This window comes from Simochromis diagramma, unplaced genomic scaffold, assembly GCF_900408965.1.
Source record: "Simochromis diagramma unplaced genomic scaffold, fSimDia1.1 OVJJ01000486.1, whole genome shotgun sequence".
NCBI lineage: Eukaryota > Metazoa > Chordata > Actinopteri > Cichliformes > Cichlidae > Simochromis > Simochromis diagramma.
The window spans coordinates 3,161,276-3,180,183 of NW_024387047.1; the positions used below are offsets into that span (position 1 = coordinate 3,161,276).

The following is an 18,908-nucleotide window of genomic DNA, read 5'->3' on the forward strand; positions in this document are numbered from 1 at the left end:
CTGCTCTAAATCTTTTTTTTTTAGCAAAAAGCTTTTTTTTTTTTTGCCTGTTGTGGACGTTTCCCATTTAAATAAAGCCTGCAGACGAGCGGTGAGCGGTAGCTAACATTCTTTAATCAAAACACACAAAGAACAGACAACCAAGCTTGATGAAGTCCCTGCATGACCGCGGGACAGACGGTCAGCAGAGTCTCCCTGAGCCTAGCATGGCTCTCAGTTAAATACCTTCTCCAGGAACAAAAGGCAGTACACAGCTGTTTCACACCTTAACACTAGAATTACTGAGCCTTTTTTTCCCTGGTGCGAGTCCCTACTACTAGATTTACTAGCCCTGCGCAAATTTGCGTAAATTCCACTGGCACTGCGTTGTCTTTACAGTCCCTGGCACAGCAGCTGCAGCAGCTTCAGTAGCCTGCGTCCGTGCTAATATTTCCTTGTGCTACATGAATCGGCAACGAAGTTCCTGAGCTAAAAGACTCAGAAACAATCTTCTTTTGCCTGTCCACCCTGTACATGCCTTGTACAAAATGTAGGCATTCACCGCCGCCAGGTCCAGCATATTGTAGAAAACAGCTACTGACCACCTGCGTTGCTGCTCTTATGGAATACATCCGCACATGTTGAGTAAGTTCACGCCAGACTTTATTCACCGTGCCCCATAACGGCATTTTGCGCTGCAGCAGTCTGTGCGACAGTGACAGTGAAGTAAAGAAATTGTCTGTTGTGACGTTTCTCCCATCATCCAAAAACGGTTCCATCAGTTTCATGACCACGTTCTCTGCCAGCCTCTCTCCCTTCTGACGACTGGGGTCTTTTCCCAAGTAAGGAGATGCACTGCAGACATATTTGGTGTCCAAGTCCATGGCCATCCAGAACTTGATCCCAAATTTGTCTGGCTTGGTTGCGATATACTGTGTGAATGGACAACGAACCTTGGTAGGGAACAGCTGTTCATCTATGGTCATGTGTTCTCCTGGAGTGAAACTCTTAGCACAGTTCTTGTTGAAGCGTGTCCAGATGTCGGAGATCACCGCAAATTTATCTGTTTTCACCCGTTCTGCCCGCGTATCCTTGTCATCAAATCGAAGGTGTTGCATAATTGAAATGAATCTATCTCAGGGCATTGTCTCTTTGATTACTGGCACCAGAAATCTTTCTGACCAGCAATCCACAATGGCACCAACAGGACACATGATTGCTCTTACAAACAGGATTGAAATGAATGCCATCAGTTCATGAACTGACAAATTCCAGTCCGGCTCTATTCTGTGGGCTTGATGGACCGTACACTCCCTGATGGTCTGCAGCATTCCCACGTCTAACAGGCAAAGGAAGCTTTGGAGCACACTTGTAATCTAACGCTGTCAGAAGATAAACAAATAGTGAATGGTAAATTTACATGGACCTCACTCTAAATGGGTTTATATAAATATCATATGTAATATGGCAGTGACAAACCTTAGCAGACTCTGTGGGTCCAGCTTGTGCAGTGAAGCACGAGCGATTTGCTACTGCACTGGGCATTCCAATGTCCAATGTTTTTTCTTGAGAACTGAGACCTGACAATTTTTTGTCTGATACCCGCCAACTTTTTTCTTGAGAACTGAGACCTGACAATTTTTTGTCTGATACCTGACAACTTTTTTCTTGAGAACTGAGACCTGACATTTTTTTTGTCTGATACCTGACAACTTTTTTCTTGAGAACTGAGACCTGACAATTTTTTGTCTGATACCTGACAACTTTTTTCTTGAGAACTGAGACCTGACAGTTTTTTGTCTGATACCTGACAACTTTTTTCTTGAGAACTGAGACCTGACAATTTTTTGTCTGATACCTGACAACTTTTTTCTTGAGACCTGAGACCTGACATTTTTTTTGTCTGATACCTGACAACTTTTTTCTTGAGAACTGAGACCTGACAATTTTTTGTCTGATACCTGAAAATTTTTTTCTTGAGACCTGTCGATGTCCTAAAATTTACACCGTACATCAGGCTTTTCAGTATCCTACCTCAAAAGCCAGCATTGTTTGCTAAAGCATATAGTTAGGGCTGGATCAGGTGACCCTGAATCCTCCCTTAGTTACGCTGCAAAAGGTTTAGGCTGCTGGAGGATTCCCATGATGCACTGAGTGTTTCTTCTTCACTCACCTTTGTCACTCACTATTTGTTTACACACCTCTCTGCATTGAATCAGTACTTAATATTAATCTCTGCTTTTGTCTTTTGTCCTGTCTTCCTCTCTTCACCCCAGCTGGTTGCGGAAGATGGCCCCTCCCTGAGCCTAGTTCTGCTGGAGGGTTCTTCCAGTTAAAAGGGAGTTTTTCTTTCCCACTGTCGCCAAAGTGCTCGTTCATAGGCGGCCATATAATTGTTGGGGTTTTCTTTTTCTTTTTGTATGGCCTTCGCCTTACAATATAAAGCACCTTGAGGCAACTGTTGTTTGGTGTTGAAAATCAGTAAAATGTGAGTAAGAAAGTGAAAGTAATTCAGTAAGTAAATAGGTAGGTACTTCACTGGTCCCACATGTGTTACAGCAGGATAAAGAGTAAACATATTTCATGAAGCACCTTGATATATATATGTATATATATATATATATATATATATATATATATATATATATATATATATATATATATTAGGGGTGCAACGATATTCGTATCGATATTGAACCGTTCGATACAGTGCTTTCGGTTCGGTACGCATATGTATCGAACAATACAAAATTTGTAATTTATTTTATCAACTTTCCTTCTGACGATGCTGTCTGTGTTGAGCGCTCAGTGAATCTGCGTTCGACTACTCCGCCTAGGCTCGACAGTGCAGCCTAGGCGGAGTAGTCGAACGCAGATTCACTGAGCGCTCAACACAGACGGCATCGTCAGAAGGAAGAGCGCAGGGCAAGCTAGCGAGACAGAAGTTAAGCTCTCCTTGTAACATGGACCTCCCCCACCCTCATTCAGATCTGGCGTTTGGAATTATTTTGGTTTTCATGTGACGTATGACCCTGAAGGTAAGCAAGTCATGGACTAAAGTAAAACAGTATGTTGGATGTGCCACGCAATGCTCAATTACATGGGTGGGAACTAGTGTGTTAGCGCAGTTAGCTCGTTAACGTGTTGGTCGTCTAGCCCCATGCACGGGGCGATCGGCGGTAGCTCGTTAACGGAGATTTGTCGTGTTGTGGCTTTAAGGTCATTTCAACGAGATTAACCTGAAAGCACTAGTGGGAACACAACGAATATGACTGCACATTTACGCCGACATCATCCTAGTGCAAAGACAAGTGGAAGCAGAAAAAAAACAAGCAAGCATGCTACTAACTTTAGCCGAGTCATTTAGACAGCCGTTAGCACATGATTCTCCTTATATGTTTAATATGCTGCTGAGAATATAGCCCAGAAGAAGCGGATAGTATAGCTTTTATTTTGGAAAGAGCCATTTCTCTGTAATAAACTCTCTTTTCCAAAGATGAGTGATTCCTCAATCAGATACAGGGCTCGCAATATCGCTAGCCCGACGTCCTGGGGCTAGCGATTTTTTTCAGTCGGTTTACCAAAATCTATCTCTGCCCTGCCCGTTGGGCTATTGTAGGAAGGAAAAATATATGGCAATGCTTTTGCATTCTTTCAGAAATGTAGCTGGGTAATTATGTCATTGGCATCGGTGAGCCACTGTCAATATGTGACATATTCCAATCGCGTTTGAATTTGCGCTTGTTTTTTTGCTTTCACTTTGCAATCGTGTGAACTGTGTATAGAGAGCGACAGCACTGATCTGTGAGTGATGATAATTTGTGCACCAATTCCTCTGACATCGTCTTATTAATCGTTAGCTTACTATGCAAACATGACAAGTGAAATCTCCCGCAGCAAGCTTAAACATGTGAGAGGTTGATCGCGCAGAGAATCGCTGAGCTTATGTGAGTGCGTGTGTAAAAGCAGCAGCATATATATTTTAGTTCTGCTGAGCCAAATAAGACAGGTCAGGGTGAAGAAGTGACAGCCAAAGAAAAGCTTACCACAAAACGGAGAAGTTATGACAAATCAGACTATAAGGCAAAAAGAAAGTGCAGCTTTATGGTTTCATGGACAAAAGAATTTCTGTGGCTGCAATATGACGAGCTAAATAACCAGGGCTGCACATAAGTGGTCCGCAGGTGCGCATTCGCTGTCAAAATAAAAAACACGCACAAGGGTTAGGGTTAAATTTAAAAACTGTACTTTTGAGTTAAAATATATGTTTATAATTTTAATAAATGACAAATTAAAAAGGCATGAACATTTTTTTTGTATCGAAAAAATATCGAACCGTGACACCAAAGTATCGAACCGAACCGAACCGTGAATTTTGTGTATCGTTGCACCCCTAATATATATATATATATATATATACAAATAAATAAATAAAAGAATAAAAATAGGAATAAGAATAAAAAAGAACTGAACTTTTGACCCCAATTGAGGTAAAAAGACCAAATGAGATGTTACACTGCAGCATGTCATACATGTTATGTCCCTGACATCCTGCTTGTCTTGCTGGCATCAAATTTAAAGTGAGGATATACATTTTTAAGCAAACAAACAAAAAATTTTTATAAAGGAATGTGGGAAACAGCTTAAATTGCAGTGTGCTTTTCTTTTGCATTTCACACCCGACTCTTGCATTTAGTTTTGTGTTGAGTAAAGATGTGCCATTTCCATGCTTATCATGCAATATGGAATATGGAATACTGCCTCAGCAGTTCTACTCATTCAAGGTGAAGATAATCTGAGAAAATGTCACAGAATAGAAAACTGTCACTGCTGCCAGGGCGTGCTCCCTTTTTCTCTCCATCTGCAAATCTGAATTATTTAAATACTGTCATCATATTCTACTTTATTATTTTAGTTACTGGAAACATGAGCTTTTAATTACAGCCTTACTTGACACCTTATAATGAAATCAATTACAATTATAACACATAATCTCTACAGTATGCATAACAGGTAAATTATCTATACTATTATCATTTTCTACTTAAATTTGGCTTTCTCTTTCCATCTTACTTACATTTCATCAAGTCCCCGTGGATCTGCACTTTCTGAGGCGTGATATGAGGCTCGTCACGTAACCTTCTACTCACCCCCTCTTCAGATGCCAAGCTGTTATTGAATCCGTAGCACAGCAATGTCCTTGAAATGTAATCTCACACATAAAGAAGAAGAGCTTATTCAGCCACATCTGAAACTCGACCTACTGTGCACCGCATCTCAACATTAAACTGGTGGACTCACAGAGAACACGAGTGCTCAGTGAGCAAGCTTCAATCCTGGCTTCCTTGATATGATTACAACATCTAATCACATTTTTTTTAGACAGGATAATATGATTATTTCTATGGAGACCAAATGTAGTGGGGGATTATTGGTAATAACATGATGCTGGATTACCGGGTGCGTTTTGCCTCCCTGTTGAAATGGCAACAAATCTGCAGTCTCTTGTTCTGGATGGAATTTAGATAAAGAGCGCCTGAAAACTTCAAAGCCAAGATCAAACAAAAACTTTTACTTATGTGTTCCAAGGATCATAGAGAGGAACTGTCCACAATATTAAATTCTCTAAGGCTTACTTTGAGTCAGCAGGCAAGAAACCTTAGGGCTCAACTCCACAGGTTTCTGAGGCAGGGCCACTGAAGCTGTTTTGTTATGTGGAAAACTATAACTATGTAGCTATAGCACTAATGTTGGACTATTTGGATTAAACCCCCAAACTACCAGTGAGTCAGCTTTCTGAAGTTAGTTTTGAGATTTTAGTCCATAAAACTGTGTTAGACTTTTATGGTTATCACTCATTTTATTCTAGACCTGGGCACTGTATGCCTCTGTCCACATCCATGCTTTGGCTATGCCAGAGGCCATTAATGAAATCCAGATTCAAACTAGAATTAATTTACATCATGCAATTTGCCTCATTTCAGCCACCAAGCACTTTTGGAAAAACTTCCCAGAGAATGTCTCACTGGTTTTTTTTGCAGTTCTGTGTCGAATCGCAATACAATTTTGTCTTTATTTCGAAGGTGACTGCGTCTTTTGCTTTGTTTTTTTTTTTTTTTTTTTTTTTTAAACATCTATGCGTCCACAAGCGAATACAGCCTCTCTTTAGATGTGTTGGTATTGGTGTTTACAAGAGATGTGAGTCTGCTAACCTCGAAAGATGTCAGCTCACACTAAGAAAAAAAGACAAATTGATGGCAAATGTGAGTTTTGATCAGCATATGGAGTTCTACATAAGTGTTTATTTACTGAAGTCACAGTTAAAGCTGCATTTATTTGTGGAGAGCAGATTTCTGTGTTCAATTTGAATCGCTATTACCAGACTAAACACATAGATAAATGCGCGGAAGAGAAGAACTTGACTGATACAGAGCAGTGACCAACATCTGATTCTCTGATGTGGATTTTAAAGAGTATTTGGCGCGCTAACATACCCTGAAAAAATGAATGCAGTTGACAAAGTTTCACTCTCCAGGTGGAGTGTCACAAGATAACTGAGCTGTGATGTCCGTGACCCAGCCCAGTTACTCATCTTTGCACATGGGACAATTCAAGAGTGGGACAAACTGGTCGGCATTACAAATGTGACAGGGAAAAATGTTGGATTTCTGAAGTGGATGCAAGATAAAGTGCTACAGTATTTCTGAGTCTCAGTCAGCTCAAAATTGTGAGATGTACTGTAACTCAAAATAACTAATCTACAGATGCAGTCTGACTGAAGCGCCAAAAAAGATGAAAAGAAACAGATAAATGATGCAGGAAGGACCGCAACCATCGGCAGTTCAAGCTTACTTGTTGATAAGTGGATGCGGTTTTACTCTCTGTCCATGACCTTGTACCAACTGCCAGACACAGAACATCTTTCAACTATTAGCCCACGGTTAAACAAACATGTGCACCTCATTCCTCCACATCTGTGCACCTTCCTCACATATCGTGTAGCAAGAACCTGGGAGGCAGCAGTTCACTTCTTGCTCTCACTTATTTTTAGAAAAGTTCTGAAGAAATTAAATAGCAAGTATATATACAGTTTTTCAGCAGCACCATTACTACTACTACTACTACTACTACTATTGCTGTAGGGATGGCAGTCATCCTTTTGTTTGATGTAAGGCTGGAAACACACAATGATAGTCCTTAGGGGATCATTCTTATGCATTTACAGCAGCCTTCATCAACCCTCACCTGCTGGTTTATGTTATTCTCTAATTAACCTGCAAAGCTTGTGTTATCCCTGCTCATCGAAGCTGTTCGGTCTATTTTATGCTAAGTTGCACATAATAAATATGCTAAAGCAAGATGCATATGGTAAACATTATAATGTTGGCATTTAACTAAAAGCATTACAGTGCCTATCATAAACAGATACAGATTTGACATTGTTGATGGGCTAAGTGTTGCGCCACGAGTTGATAAAAATATAAAAATTATTTCATAAGCATGTTGTGTTCTAAATGTTAATTTAGAAATACATTGACAGTTATTATTATAGATGGCAGATATGAGGTTTATTTTAATATAACAGCAGTGAGGACAGTGTTTAATGGATATAATGGTTATACACAGTTATATAACAATCCCAGCAGCTCCAGGATGTACTAATTTCCATTTTCAATAAATTATATTTAAAATCATTAAGCATAATATCATGTCTTGGGTAAATATTGATATTGTGTGATAGCTTCTCCAAAACCAAGTGCTGTAAAATCTAATACTCTCCCTCCTGCCTGAAACATTAATTAAAGACTAAAATGCATTCATTAATGTCAGAAAGGCTATTTACACATTTAAATACAGCTGTAATTCAAACTTCAGCATAAACACATATAAGTGAATTGACTCTATTTTGGAGCTACTTTATAGGTTTGAATGCTACCCGTAAATAGGTAAATGCAGCAGTTTATCTAAATAATTACATGTTTTTCTTTGATGTAATTGCTTTTGCCAAATCAAGAAATGCAACTACTGTTTGACTGAGTTTGGTTTCTCTATGGAGAGGTGAAGGCCATTTAAGGGCCTTATTTAACAGGACATATTTCATAAAATATTCAGAACCCTTCACTTCAGATCAAGGTTTAAATTGGTGTTCTTGCTGTTCAATCTACAGTCGACAACTGATAATGACTAATTTGTTAAACACAAACACGTCTGTAAATTACAAAAGCTTCGTTACAATTCCAGCTTTATCTGATTATGGGCCTTCAACCTGACTGCAGTCTAGTCCAGTTTTGACAGGACGTTTTTTTGAAAGACATAAATTTACAATATAAGGTCATCCAATACACATTACATGGTAGGACAAAACAAAACGCCAAACAGAACACATTACAACACAAGTAACTGTGAATCTGCCGCCTCCTCTTACATACTCAGGAAAACCAAACTTCTTCCCCTTCATCAACCCTGATCCAGCCAGTTTTCACCCCAGCAGAGACTCACAGGGCAGCAGACATACTGCTCCCATTACAATTAGTAATGCAGCAGTACTTACAGCAGCATGCTGTCTTCCCATCCTTGTATCTCGCCTCCCTCTATTGTGTTACAAATCCATTGCCCAGTGAAGACCTCTGTCTGACCTAGTTACATATATACAGCAAATAAAGGTCAAACGACAGACTTAGGAAGAGCATTTTCTGGCTGGTGTGTGTGTATATTCATAATGCTTAACTGGGTTAGAAATGAGTGTAAAGCTGTCTTCTTAAAGCTCTTAGAGATTGACATGTTAGTGTCCGTGTGTATATGCACATGTGCACTGAGGGAGACATCTGTTTTTCTGCCCTGAGGGGTGAAAACGAAAGAAAAAGGCAGCAGTGACAGACAGTAAGCAGTAGTTATTTATCAGAATGTGAGGAAGAAGAAAAGTCTAATCCTGGCAAATTACTCTGAATGTCATCAGCAAAATAACACGCTGTCTAGACTTTGGCAACACATGATCTGAAACAATAACTTCTTAAACGTTGTGTAAAAATCAGCATTTTGTTCTAACAGTATTGTGTTTATCACAACTCACACAGCACTACAATCCCGCTGTGTCTTCACAGAAGAAATGCTCTAATCTTGTAATCTGATTGAGGACATCATGAAGCAACATTTGGGCTTGACACAAATCAGCTAAATCAGTCTGAATGCTGCTAAGGGCAAAGTGTCAGAGACTGGCCACATCTACATAAATTTGTCATCTGATAAGGCAGTGAGATAACACTTGGGCCCTTCACACTTCTCTTATTCAGTGTCTATGAAAGAAAGCTGTGGTTTTTTGCACAGTTGATCATTGCTCATGATCAATAAACAACAGAGAGGGGGAGACAGTTATGTGTACAAGGTAAGAAGAAATAATTCAGTCACAGAAATACCAAGAAAACAGATATATTTCTACTGAAGTCAGACCCAAAAGCTGTGTCCCGGCCTAGATATTTAATCGTCTGAAAATGTTAAATGAGTACTGCTAGTGACAAGCAGAGATAGGCAGTAAAGCGTTACTATAATCTTTCACGGGAACATGAAATTCACAGAGAAAACCCCGTATCCCCCCACTGACATGACCGCTGTGGCACCGCGCCTCCAACAGCCTCACTCCTGCTAAACAGGTGAAAAAAGACTTAGTGGGAAAGGACTTAGTGCACAGAAAACCAGCTAGACTAGCTCTGCCGCAAAATAATCCACTTGTGTATCATCCGCACAAGGCTAACTTGACTGATTAAATTCTCTTCTCTATTGAATTCATACAAAAAACAGACACATATGGCGTTATAAACGACTATTTCTTGGTAGAAATTCTCTTTTGTACGAAAACTTCGGCAACGGAGTAGCAAAATAAGGTGTCTTAATTAATAAGCTTTAGAAATGCTGAAAAGATGATTTTGTAACCTTGGTACATGTGCAGGTTAGGTGTTTTTTATCTGCATGTGAGGAGAAAGCTAAAACTTCTTTTCTCTTTGCTAATTTTAGCTTTGGCTGAGCTCAATCTCAGTCAGTTACAATAAAATAGAGTCACATTTAAACCTCTGAGTATACTGTTCTTACAGTGAGAATATGTTTTTTCTCAAGGCTTAAATTTAGGACATTTATTAAACTAAAATGTAGAGTACTGGAATGTCTGGTAAAGACACTCTTTAAACTAAAATGAGTGTATGCATTTACAGTTATTTTAAGCTTCACTGTATGCTTCTGTAAGAATCAAATAAACTGACAGCCTGACATGGGAAAACAAAAGAACTCTGGTAGATGCCGTGTAGAAGAGACTAAATCAGCATCGACTGGTTATACTGTATAGGTGAGATTCTGAGAAAAAGCAATAACAGAACTGTAGTGAAGCTACTTAACTACAGTCAAGACTAAGCCACACTATCAGCCACTGTTTTCAGGCTCCGTTCTCAAATTCATCTACCCATTTATTTTCTTAATCACTCATCCAGTTTAGGGTTGCAGGGGTGCTGGAGCTTATCCCAGCTTTCACAGGGAGAAAGGCAGACTATACCCTGGACAGTTCACCAGTCTACTGCAGGGCCATCACATAGTGAAAGACAATCATTCACAATTTAAAATGACCAATTAAGCTAATATTCACGCCTTTGGACCGTGAGAGGCAGCCACAGCACCTGGAGTGAACAGCCGGTACATTTGATCCAGGACCTTTTCTTGTTATGACGTAACAATATTAGCCACTACACCACCCAATCTCACATTAATATGCAGGTTCTGTATGCCATTGCAAAGACGAGGCAAAGGCATTAATGATACTTTGGTAGTTTGCAACTGCTGCAAAAAATAAACTAAAGCTAAATGTAGCACAGTAAAACCTGTAACACCCACCTGCACACTTCGGGTACCTCTGCTAGAAACAGCGGATCATTCTTTCAAACTTCTAAATTTATTTTATTTCCGTGGTCCCACAGGTACAGACATCAATCATAAAGAGGATAAATCACTGGAAGGTATCAACTCCCCAAGCTCTAAAAGCTTTTATTTTTTGTTTGCTGTGAAGTAACATTTTTATTTTATAGAGTTGGGCACTACCATGAGTAGTAAAATCACTACTGAGACCAAAAATGTCTAAGTAAGTGACGGATCAACAATCTTTTTCTTAAATAAAGAAGCTTCAGTTAAGGATATCCAGATTATCACATGACAATCAAGTTGGGAAGGCCATAAAGAACGCAGTTGAAGGCAGATGGTGGGAGAGCCATTTCATGCTGATCATCACCTTCCTTTCTGTCTTGTGAGACAGCGAGGAGCTCTTGATCTACAGAGAAAGCAGTTAGCTGTAAGTTTTATTGAATTTTGCTCCTTTTGTGCAGTGTTACCAGTTCTATATTTAGTTATGTAACAATTCTGCTTAATATAGATCAAACAGAATTTATAGACAGTGGTTTTTTGTACTCAAAGAGAAACATAAGCATGCAAATTGAATGCATTAATAATAAATAGAATGCAAAAGTGAAGCTACATATATATATATATATATTTATAGTACCATTTGATCCTTTGACCTTGTGAATACCTTGTGGTATCTCTGAACTGTCCCCTTTTCTGAGGGCATGTACGGCCTGGCCAGAGGTTTGTTGAATCCTTAGTATATCTGCAAGTGGTGGCACACACACACACACACACACACACACACACACACACACACACACACACACAGTGCTAATGTAACGTCTAATAATACCCACAGGTGCAAAGTAAATATTTACACATACTAATTTACAATCTCAGCTTGCAGTAATGTAACGTTTTAAATACACGCCCAGAACCTACTGTCTAAAATATCGGTCACATTATGTGTGTTCTGTTGAAAGCTGCTGTGCCACTGATTCAGGACTATACAGCCAGCACCACTCAAACTGAGCAGCAGAGCAGTCTCCACGGGATTCTGCAGGGCAAACGTTCCTGCACTGGAGAGAAGCAAAGTAAAGACACAAAGGGAGTAAATGTTGTCTACAAACCTTTACCAAGCAAACAGTCAAAAATACTGCCAAGAAAACAAAAACTTGGAAAATGCTTTAGGAAGGCAAAACAGAAATGGAAAATTTAGTTAGTATTTCATTCATTCTAACTTCTTTGATACCTCCTTTGCCTGCCAAGTTTGGACTGACGGAGAACACTGGCCTTGTTGTGAACCTGGTCAAAGAGCAGAGCCATGTGGCACTCTAAGGAAAAAAACATTATTGCCATCATTAGTTGGCAACAGAACATTCAATACTTTGGGTAATTTTAAGAAAAGTCTCTTGCTAAACAAAGGATAAGATATATGCTAAATGCATGGCATCTTTTTTACTTTTATTTTAATTACGCTGTTAAGCACAATGAATGACCAAGGTTGTGCTTAAAATGTTTACATTTTTGAAATAAAGTTGAGGGGTGTATGATGTATTTGAGAGATAACTGATTAAAGCTGCTGTGAATAACAGAGGGACAGTGCGTGTTAATTAACTAAAACATGACATTTTAGCCTCGGCCCCACATCTGACCAACTCTCAATCTGATTTACAAAAACAGAAACATGAGATGAAATATGGAAAAGTTATGACAGAAGGTTAGTTTAAGAGCCAAAGAGGCTTTTAGCAGGATTCTCCTGCACATGCTCGTTGGACACTCCATTTACGTAGAAGCACACAGGCACTCGACCTGTGGCTGTGAAAAACTGGTGCTTTTGTCTGCTACATTTACTCCAGCTGACAGAGACAGTAATGTTGGTTTCCAAACCCTTTGGCTTTGTAGCTGTTTCATTTTTAGTATGGCAGTAAATGCATTCAACTCTGAGGTTGTTGTCAAAGCAACATTAAAGTATTTTTGTTCTTTAAAGAGTCTTATTTTGTATGAAGTACTGTTTTGTCAGGATGACTGCAGTCCAGGACATGTTGTTTCAGTGTGGAGTAAATTATATTTTGCCATATGAGCACACCTCCCTGACCTTTTCATAGGTAAAAATGGAAAACCAAAGGTGGTGAGAGCAGAAGCGACCCTCATACAAAGGGTACACCCTCATAGATTTTATGGCAGCTTCTCAAGGCTTGGCTCATTTAAGTTGGACATTCAAAATTGACAATTCTTTCTGAAAACCACGGATACAGTCACCACTGTATCAGCCTGTATCTGGTTTTAATCAGCATACAGTTCAAATGTCAGCATCCACATGCACACGGCACCTCCGCGAGGGCCCCTCTTGATGCTCAGTTTTATGTAAAGCTACTGGAACAGCACACTGGGATTTCTAGAGAATGCCTTTTATAGAGAAGACCTTGCTTATTTACAGTAGATAGTAAATACTACAACAGCATAGCTCCGTGATTGCCAGTGATACCCCTCAGCCAGTGTTGGGAAGGTTACTTTTAAAATGTATTCCACTACAGATTACAGAATACATGCCCCAAAATGTATTTTGTAACGTATTCCGTTACGTTACTCAATGAGAGTAACGTATTCTGAATACTTTGGATTACTTAATATATTATCATGCTGTTTACAACTACATGAATGTACTATTGCTGTGTGATTTGTTACTATTACTGAAGTTTATTCGACATAGCAATACCAACTAGATTTTTAAATCTTAATATAAAATGAGTAACAGTAGGGTGGACATTAGGTAAGGCAGCACTGTTTGCAGCGATCTCGTATAGAAAACTATCCTGCGTGTATATAAAAAAGGTCTGCTGCTCCGAACCGTAGTAAAGGGACCTCTGGCTAATACTGTCGGGTTCGTGTCGGGCTCGTAGCTGAAAACTAGCTTTACTTTGTTGTCTGGGTCAACTTTGCTAGCGAGAGACAGAGAGAGGCGTTGAAAGGCTGCTCCAACAGAACTTATTGTTTCGGAGGAAAACATGAACACAGTGTACAGTCGAGTCTTAATAGCTTACTTACAACTGGGCTACACTGCCCATGAGGCTACATTCCTTAGGGCTATGCCTGTAACACTCTGCCTATTGCCCTCATATTAAATAATTTTTTGAACAACAATTTTAAAAAATATTTCGTCACATCATTATGCGCAAGTAGAGGTGAAATGGGCCACGAGATTGAGACCCAGAAATTAGAGCCTCTTAATGCGTTTTGTTTGGGTTTCCACCAGCGTGGAATGACCAAAAATAGAGAGGGGACAGCCTAACATACAAAACAGGAAAAGACCGCTGTGTAATCCATTTATTTTAACAAAGTAACTGTATTCTGAATACCATCTTTTTAAATGGTAACTGTAACGGAATGACCACACACACACCGCCCGATAGAGTGATGAGAATACCCCGTCAGCCTTTTACAACTGAGGGATAAAAACATACAAGCAGCAGATGGTGCTACATGTCCTCAATGACACCACTTTCCCCGAAAAACATAAATTGAACAAAACCTAATCACATCATGTTGGCCAGTTAAGCAGTAACAATCGACTGTGTTGTGAAGTAACAGCTGCAATTCAGACCACTGTGTCATTCACACTATAGTTAGCAGCACTAATGTCGGTCTAGTGGGTGCCACATATGTCCGGCCTGGGGCAGGACATATGAGGCACACTGCCAATCACATCTCAGATTACCTTTGCTTGCTGGTGAAGGAGATGAAAGGGGACGTGAAGGTGAAGCACAGTTGTTTTTTAAAAAATATCTTTTGAAAGTGTAAAAAGCATTTTTAGTGCCAGTTATCATTTATTTAAAAACTGCTGAAAGGGAGGAGTGAAGAAACCTTCTATAATAACTCAGAATGTCTCCTCACAGTAAACAGATTACGACAGGCAAAAGTTCCTGGGATTAGACTACCCTTCTTCTACAGTTTCAACTCCTGAAGAAGAAAGTGTAAATGACCCTTGTTAAATTTATTTTTACAAAACATTATTTCCATACAGTCAATTAACAGCAGCCTTCCCAGTGAGCATGACCCAGTATTAAAGTCAAAATCATTAATCCTCATTATGTTTTTGATATTACTTTATTTATTACAGGCACTCAGTGAAGTTGAGGAAATGTTATTCCAAGTATTAGCTAGTAAAACCTCATTGATTTCTCACTGCAGTGCAAGGATATTTATATTTATACTCACTCAGGGAATGAAACATTGACAGAGTTAAGGAGATTAAGCCCACTGCTCCATTCACTGTTTACATAATCTACAAAGCTGCTTCAAATTTTAATCATTCATTCATTCGTTTGTTCATTCATTCCAGTATTTTGCCTGTTGTTTTCACCCCAGTCTAGCACCTAAAACACGTCAGGAAACTCAAAACTTTGTGTGATTTCATGAACTGATACATATAAGAGAACAAATGACTGTTGTTTTCTGCCGTGTCTTTGTTGTTGGTATTCTCTTATTGCTCTCGAATCTCTTCCTCTTCCATGTGCCTATGTGGGTTGTTATTTTTTAAAGTTTTAAAAGTTAGGCTTTGATCTACCAAAGTCCAACTTCGCCCCAACCAACCTCAAGTGGCTCCTTTTGATGTGGAGCAATTCTAAATAGGCTCTAGACTCAGCCTGTTTAGAATGACTGAACTTTTCACTCTATCTGTAAGGGAGAGGCCTCCCTTCTTCTGAGAAAGCTAATTTCTGCCACTTGTATCTGTGATCTCATTCTTTTGGTCACTAGCCACAGCTCATGACCATAGGTGAGGGTGTGGATGTAGACTGACTGGTAAACTGACAGCTTCGCTTTTATAGTCAGCTCTCTTTTTATTATAACAGACTGGGGATGCATCCCAATTTAGCTGTCAATCTCTCCTCTCCCATCGTTCTTGAACAAGACACAAAGATACTTAATCTTGGTGGATCTCGTCCACCAGTAAAAGCCCAAATATATAGGTCCAGGCCGAGTGAATACAAGGACACCCATCCCAGACTATCGCCTTCCGTGATGGCAACTCCAGACTGGAACAGAGTTCAGGCCCTTTCCAGTAGACTGGTTCCAGAGCCCAAGCTTTGGAACCAGTGAGGTGAGCCCAATTACGTCCATCCATCCATCCAACCTCTCACACTTTCTGGTGGGGAAGGAGCTCAGGTTTCCTTCCCCACCAGAGAGGTGACATTCCATGTCCCAGTTCCCAACCGCAAAAGATTGGAATTGGACTGGCAGGGCCTCTGCTGTTGACTGCACAGTGGCTACATAACAAGCCCAAATCATCCCCACTACTTTTCACATAACATCATGCTATGCATTATGGACAAACCTCTCCACTTTAAAATTAACTGTCCAAAGAGCATTGCTCCCAAAGTTTTGGGGTTTGTTTAAATGAAATTGAAAGAGTTTCTCTTGGCAACCCTTCCAAACAAGCCACACTTACTTAACCTTTTTCTAATTTTACTGTCATAAACTTTAACATTTTATGTCTTAACTAAAATTGGGAGAATCTGAGGTATAATTCTTGTGTGGATAGTATTTGCTTTGGACTGACCTCTGCCAAAAAGCTGAAGGAACTGCTTCACAAATTTCTATTTGCTTTTATTATTGCTCCAGACACACACAACAGTGTGGCTGGAACTTCTTTACCTTGTGATTGTGTGTGTCTGTGTGTGACATGAAAACCCAACCAAAGATTGTTTTTTAATGGGTCATTCTTTGTTCCTCTTTAGCTTAATTCTTGCTTTATTTTGAAGATTAGCTTGTCATGTGTTGTCAACTTCACTCCTCTGTTCCTTCTCGTTTCCCAAACCCGTCATTGGTGCCTTATTAACACAGTATTACCTTATCAAACATCTTCCAAGTATGCCAACCATGTCACAAATTCTTTAGGTTATCATTTCATGTATATAATTAAAATACCATTTTTCTTTGCTTTGTCTGTACTAAGAACAACCTTATGAAGTTCATGTCAGTGTGACAATGACATTGGCTGGTTCTGTGTCATTCCACTCATTACAGTCTTCGTATTTTTTTAATGCTCACATGCAGTAGTAGCCATAACAAAGTGATGAATGTACTGTGAGTTATTAAATTATGAGATGGAAGCAGTAAATGCATTGTCTTTACATTCCTTTACAAATACTACAATCACAGACGGGAAAATGAGTGTAAACGTACCAGACAAATGGAGGGATGCTAGTTTGTCAGGTGGTATGTTTTCCATGAAGTGTTCCACCCCCAGGTAAATAAAGCCACTGCATCTGCACAACATTTGCTCCATTTCTGACAGGCTTAACAAATATGAAGACATGTTAGCAAAGCAGAAGTGACTGGTCGTGTGTTGAATGTAACAGATACAGTTGGCTGTTGCTGTGCTCAAAGAGCCAAGAGGGAAAAAATGGTGTATAACTTTGATTTGCTGCACTCTAAGACTCACCTGGGTGTCTGTTTGCTGCCCATGAAGCCCTCCCACAGATGAGTTACATGCTGGGTTTCCAAAATCTCCTTCATCTTCATGCTCAAACTGGTCCCTTCTGTGTGATATAGTGTATATTATTCTAGACATCTTAAAACACTTTAACGAACCTACAATGACCAGTTGCATGTCTTTGAATATATCCATCCATCCATCCATCCATTCTCTTCCGCTAATATTAACAAATTACTTACCAAAGTGGCCATCATTGTAAGGGTCAACGAGATCTTTAAAAGGCATGTTAAGAAGTATAACAGACCTGAATTAAATGAACTGAATTAAATACCCAATCTTATATGTGAAATTACATATTTCTGTTTAACAAAAGTAATTCTGAAAACAAAAGATACATTTGAAGTTACGCATGTCGACTGGAAAGGTGTTAGAAGGCAGCACATGACTGGCAGGTACCTGGGTAAACAAATTTTAGTTTTTACAGCTCAAAGCAGCTAAAAATGTATACAAAGTGGAAATAAATAAATGACATATCACATAAATGTGCAAACATGCAAATATTCTTTTGTACACACTTATATGTGCCAAATAATGTATATCACGACTGAGAAAACAGAAGCAGAAAAGAGGGTTTGATGAAAAAACAGAAGTGATGCACAACAGGGGATAAATACCCAGAAGCTTGAACTAGGATCTTTATGAAAACATTATGTAATTGATTGAAAACCACACTTAAAAGAGACGCGGGGAGCAACTTAAATAATTGCCAGTGCTGACAGGAGGTAAAGGGAATATTGCTTTCTGTATCTGGCAGGCCCAGATTAATTTACTGAACTCACCGCTTTGATGGCTTGGCTTTGATCTCCCCTCGTTTTAGTTCCCTTGCCACCTTTGGTCTCCTTTTTGTTGTCACTTTCAACTGCCACAAACAGGAAGCAGAATTAATACATACACTTGTCTGCAGGGCAGATTACACAGCTTTTGGACTGGTAAATAATTTTTTTATTTTTTTTTAAAAAAAAACCCCAACTTTCTCAGAGACAGCAAAGTCATTGGCACTTATTGGTGACAGAAGAACCAAAGGTTTCCTCCTGGCTGCAACACCTTTGCAAAGGAAAACACTTGCTATTAGCATGTGTTATCGTTTTCAGTGCATTACTCAAAACTGATGCTTTATACGTTATAAATAAGGTAGAAAACATTAAGTTTATTTTTATTATTCTGTTGTTCCATTTTTAGTGTCAGGCCATTAGCAGGCTGTAGAAGAAGGCTCCATGTGTTGGCTGACCAGTCCAACACTATTCCAAAGTGAAATCTGTTCAAATGTTGCAAAGATACTGAATGCAACAAGTCAACTAATTTGGCATATCCCAAACTTCCATTTTATCTTTTAGGAAAAAACAATTTTGAGTAAAATAACAAAGAGAATAAAAAAATAAAACATCTCTTAAAATGAGAGTAGTTAAAACTACCTATGAACATCCATTCTGATATACACATTTTAATAACCCAACCGCCTTCATAACAAACGTCCTATTATAGCATGTACTCAAACATGTCATTAAAATCAGATCTTTGCATAACGCACATCCCAGAAAAACACAAAGTTACTTTT

At 39.2% G+C, this 18,908-nt stretch overlaps 1 protein-coding gene across 6 annotated transcripts in view; it reads right to left on the reverse strand.

Annotated features, from left to right (window-relative positions):
* Positions 1-6,007: 6,007 nt before the first annotated feature.
* LOC120741729 (cilia- and flagella-associated protein 46) overlaps positions 6,008-18,908 on the reverse strand; it is a 67,579-nt gene continuing 54,678 nt past the window's right edge. For 5 of the 6 annotated variants that reach the window (XM_040044760.1, XM_040044758.1, XM_040044759.1 and 2 more), the window contains 9 exons: positions 18,133-18,212; positions 17,689-17,749; positions 17,533-17,565; positions 17,300-17,396; positions 17,041-17,153; positions 12,107-12,188; positions 11,797-11,933; positions 11,513-11,617; positions 6,008-11,281 (listed from right to left, as the gene is read on the reverse strand). In XM_040044760.1, the coding sequence (XP_039900694.1) occupies positions 11,160-11,281; positions 11,513-11,617; positions 11,797-11,933; positions 12,107-12,188; positions 17,041-17,153; positions 17,300-17,396; positions 17,533-17,565; positions 17,689-17,749; positions 18,133-18,212 (830 nt within the window). In that variant the 3' untranslated portion in view covers positions 6,008-11,159. The remainder of the gene's footprint in view (positions 11,282-11,512; positions 11,618-11,796; positions 11,934-12,106; positions 12,189-17,040; positions 17,154-17,299; positions 17,397-17,532; positions 17,566-17,688; positions 17,750-18,132; positions 18,213-18,908) is intronic. The other variant, XM_040044761.1, reaches the window with a different exon arrangement.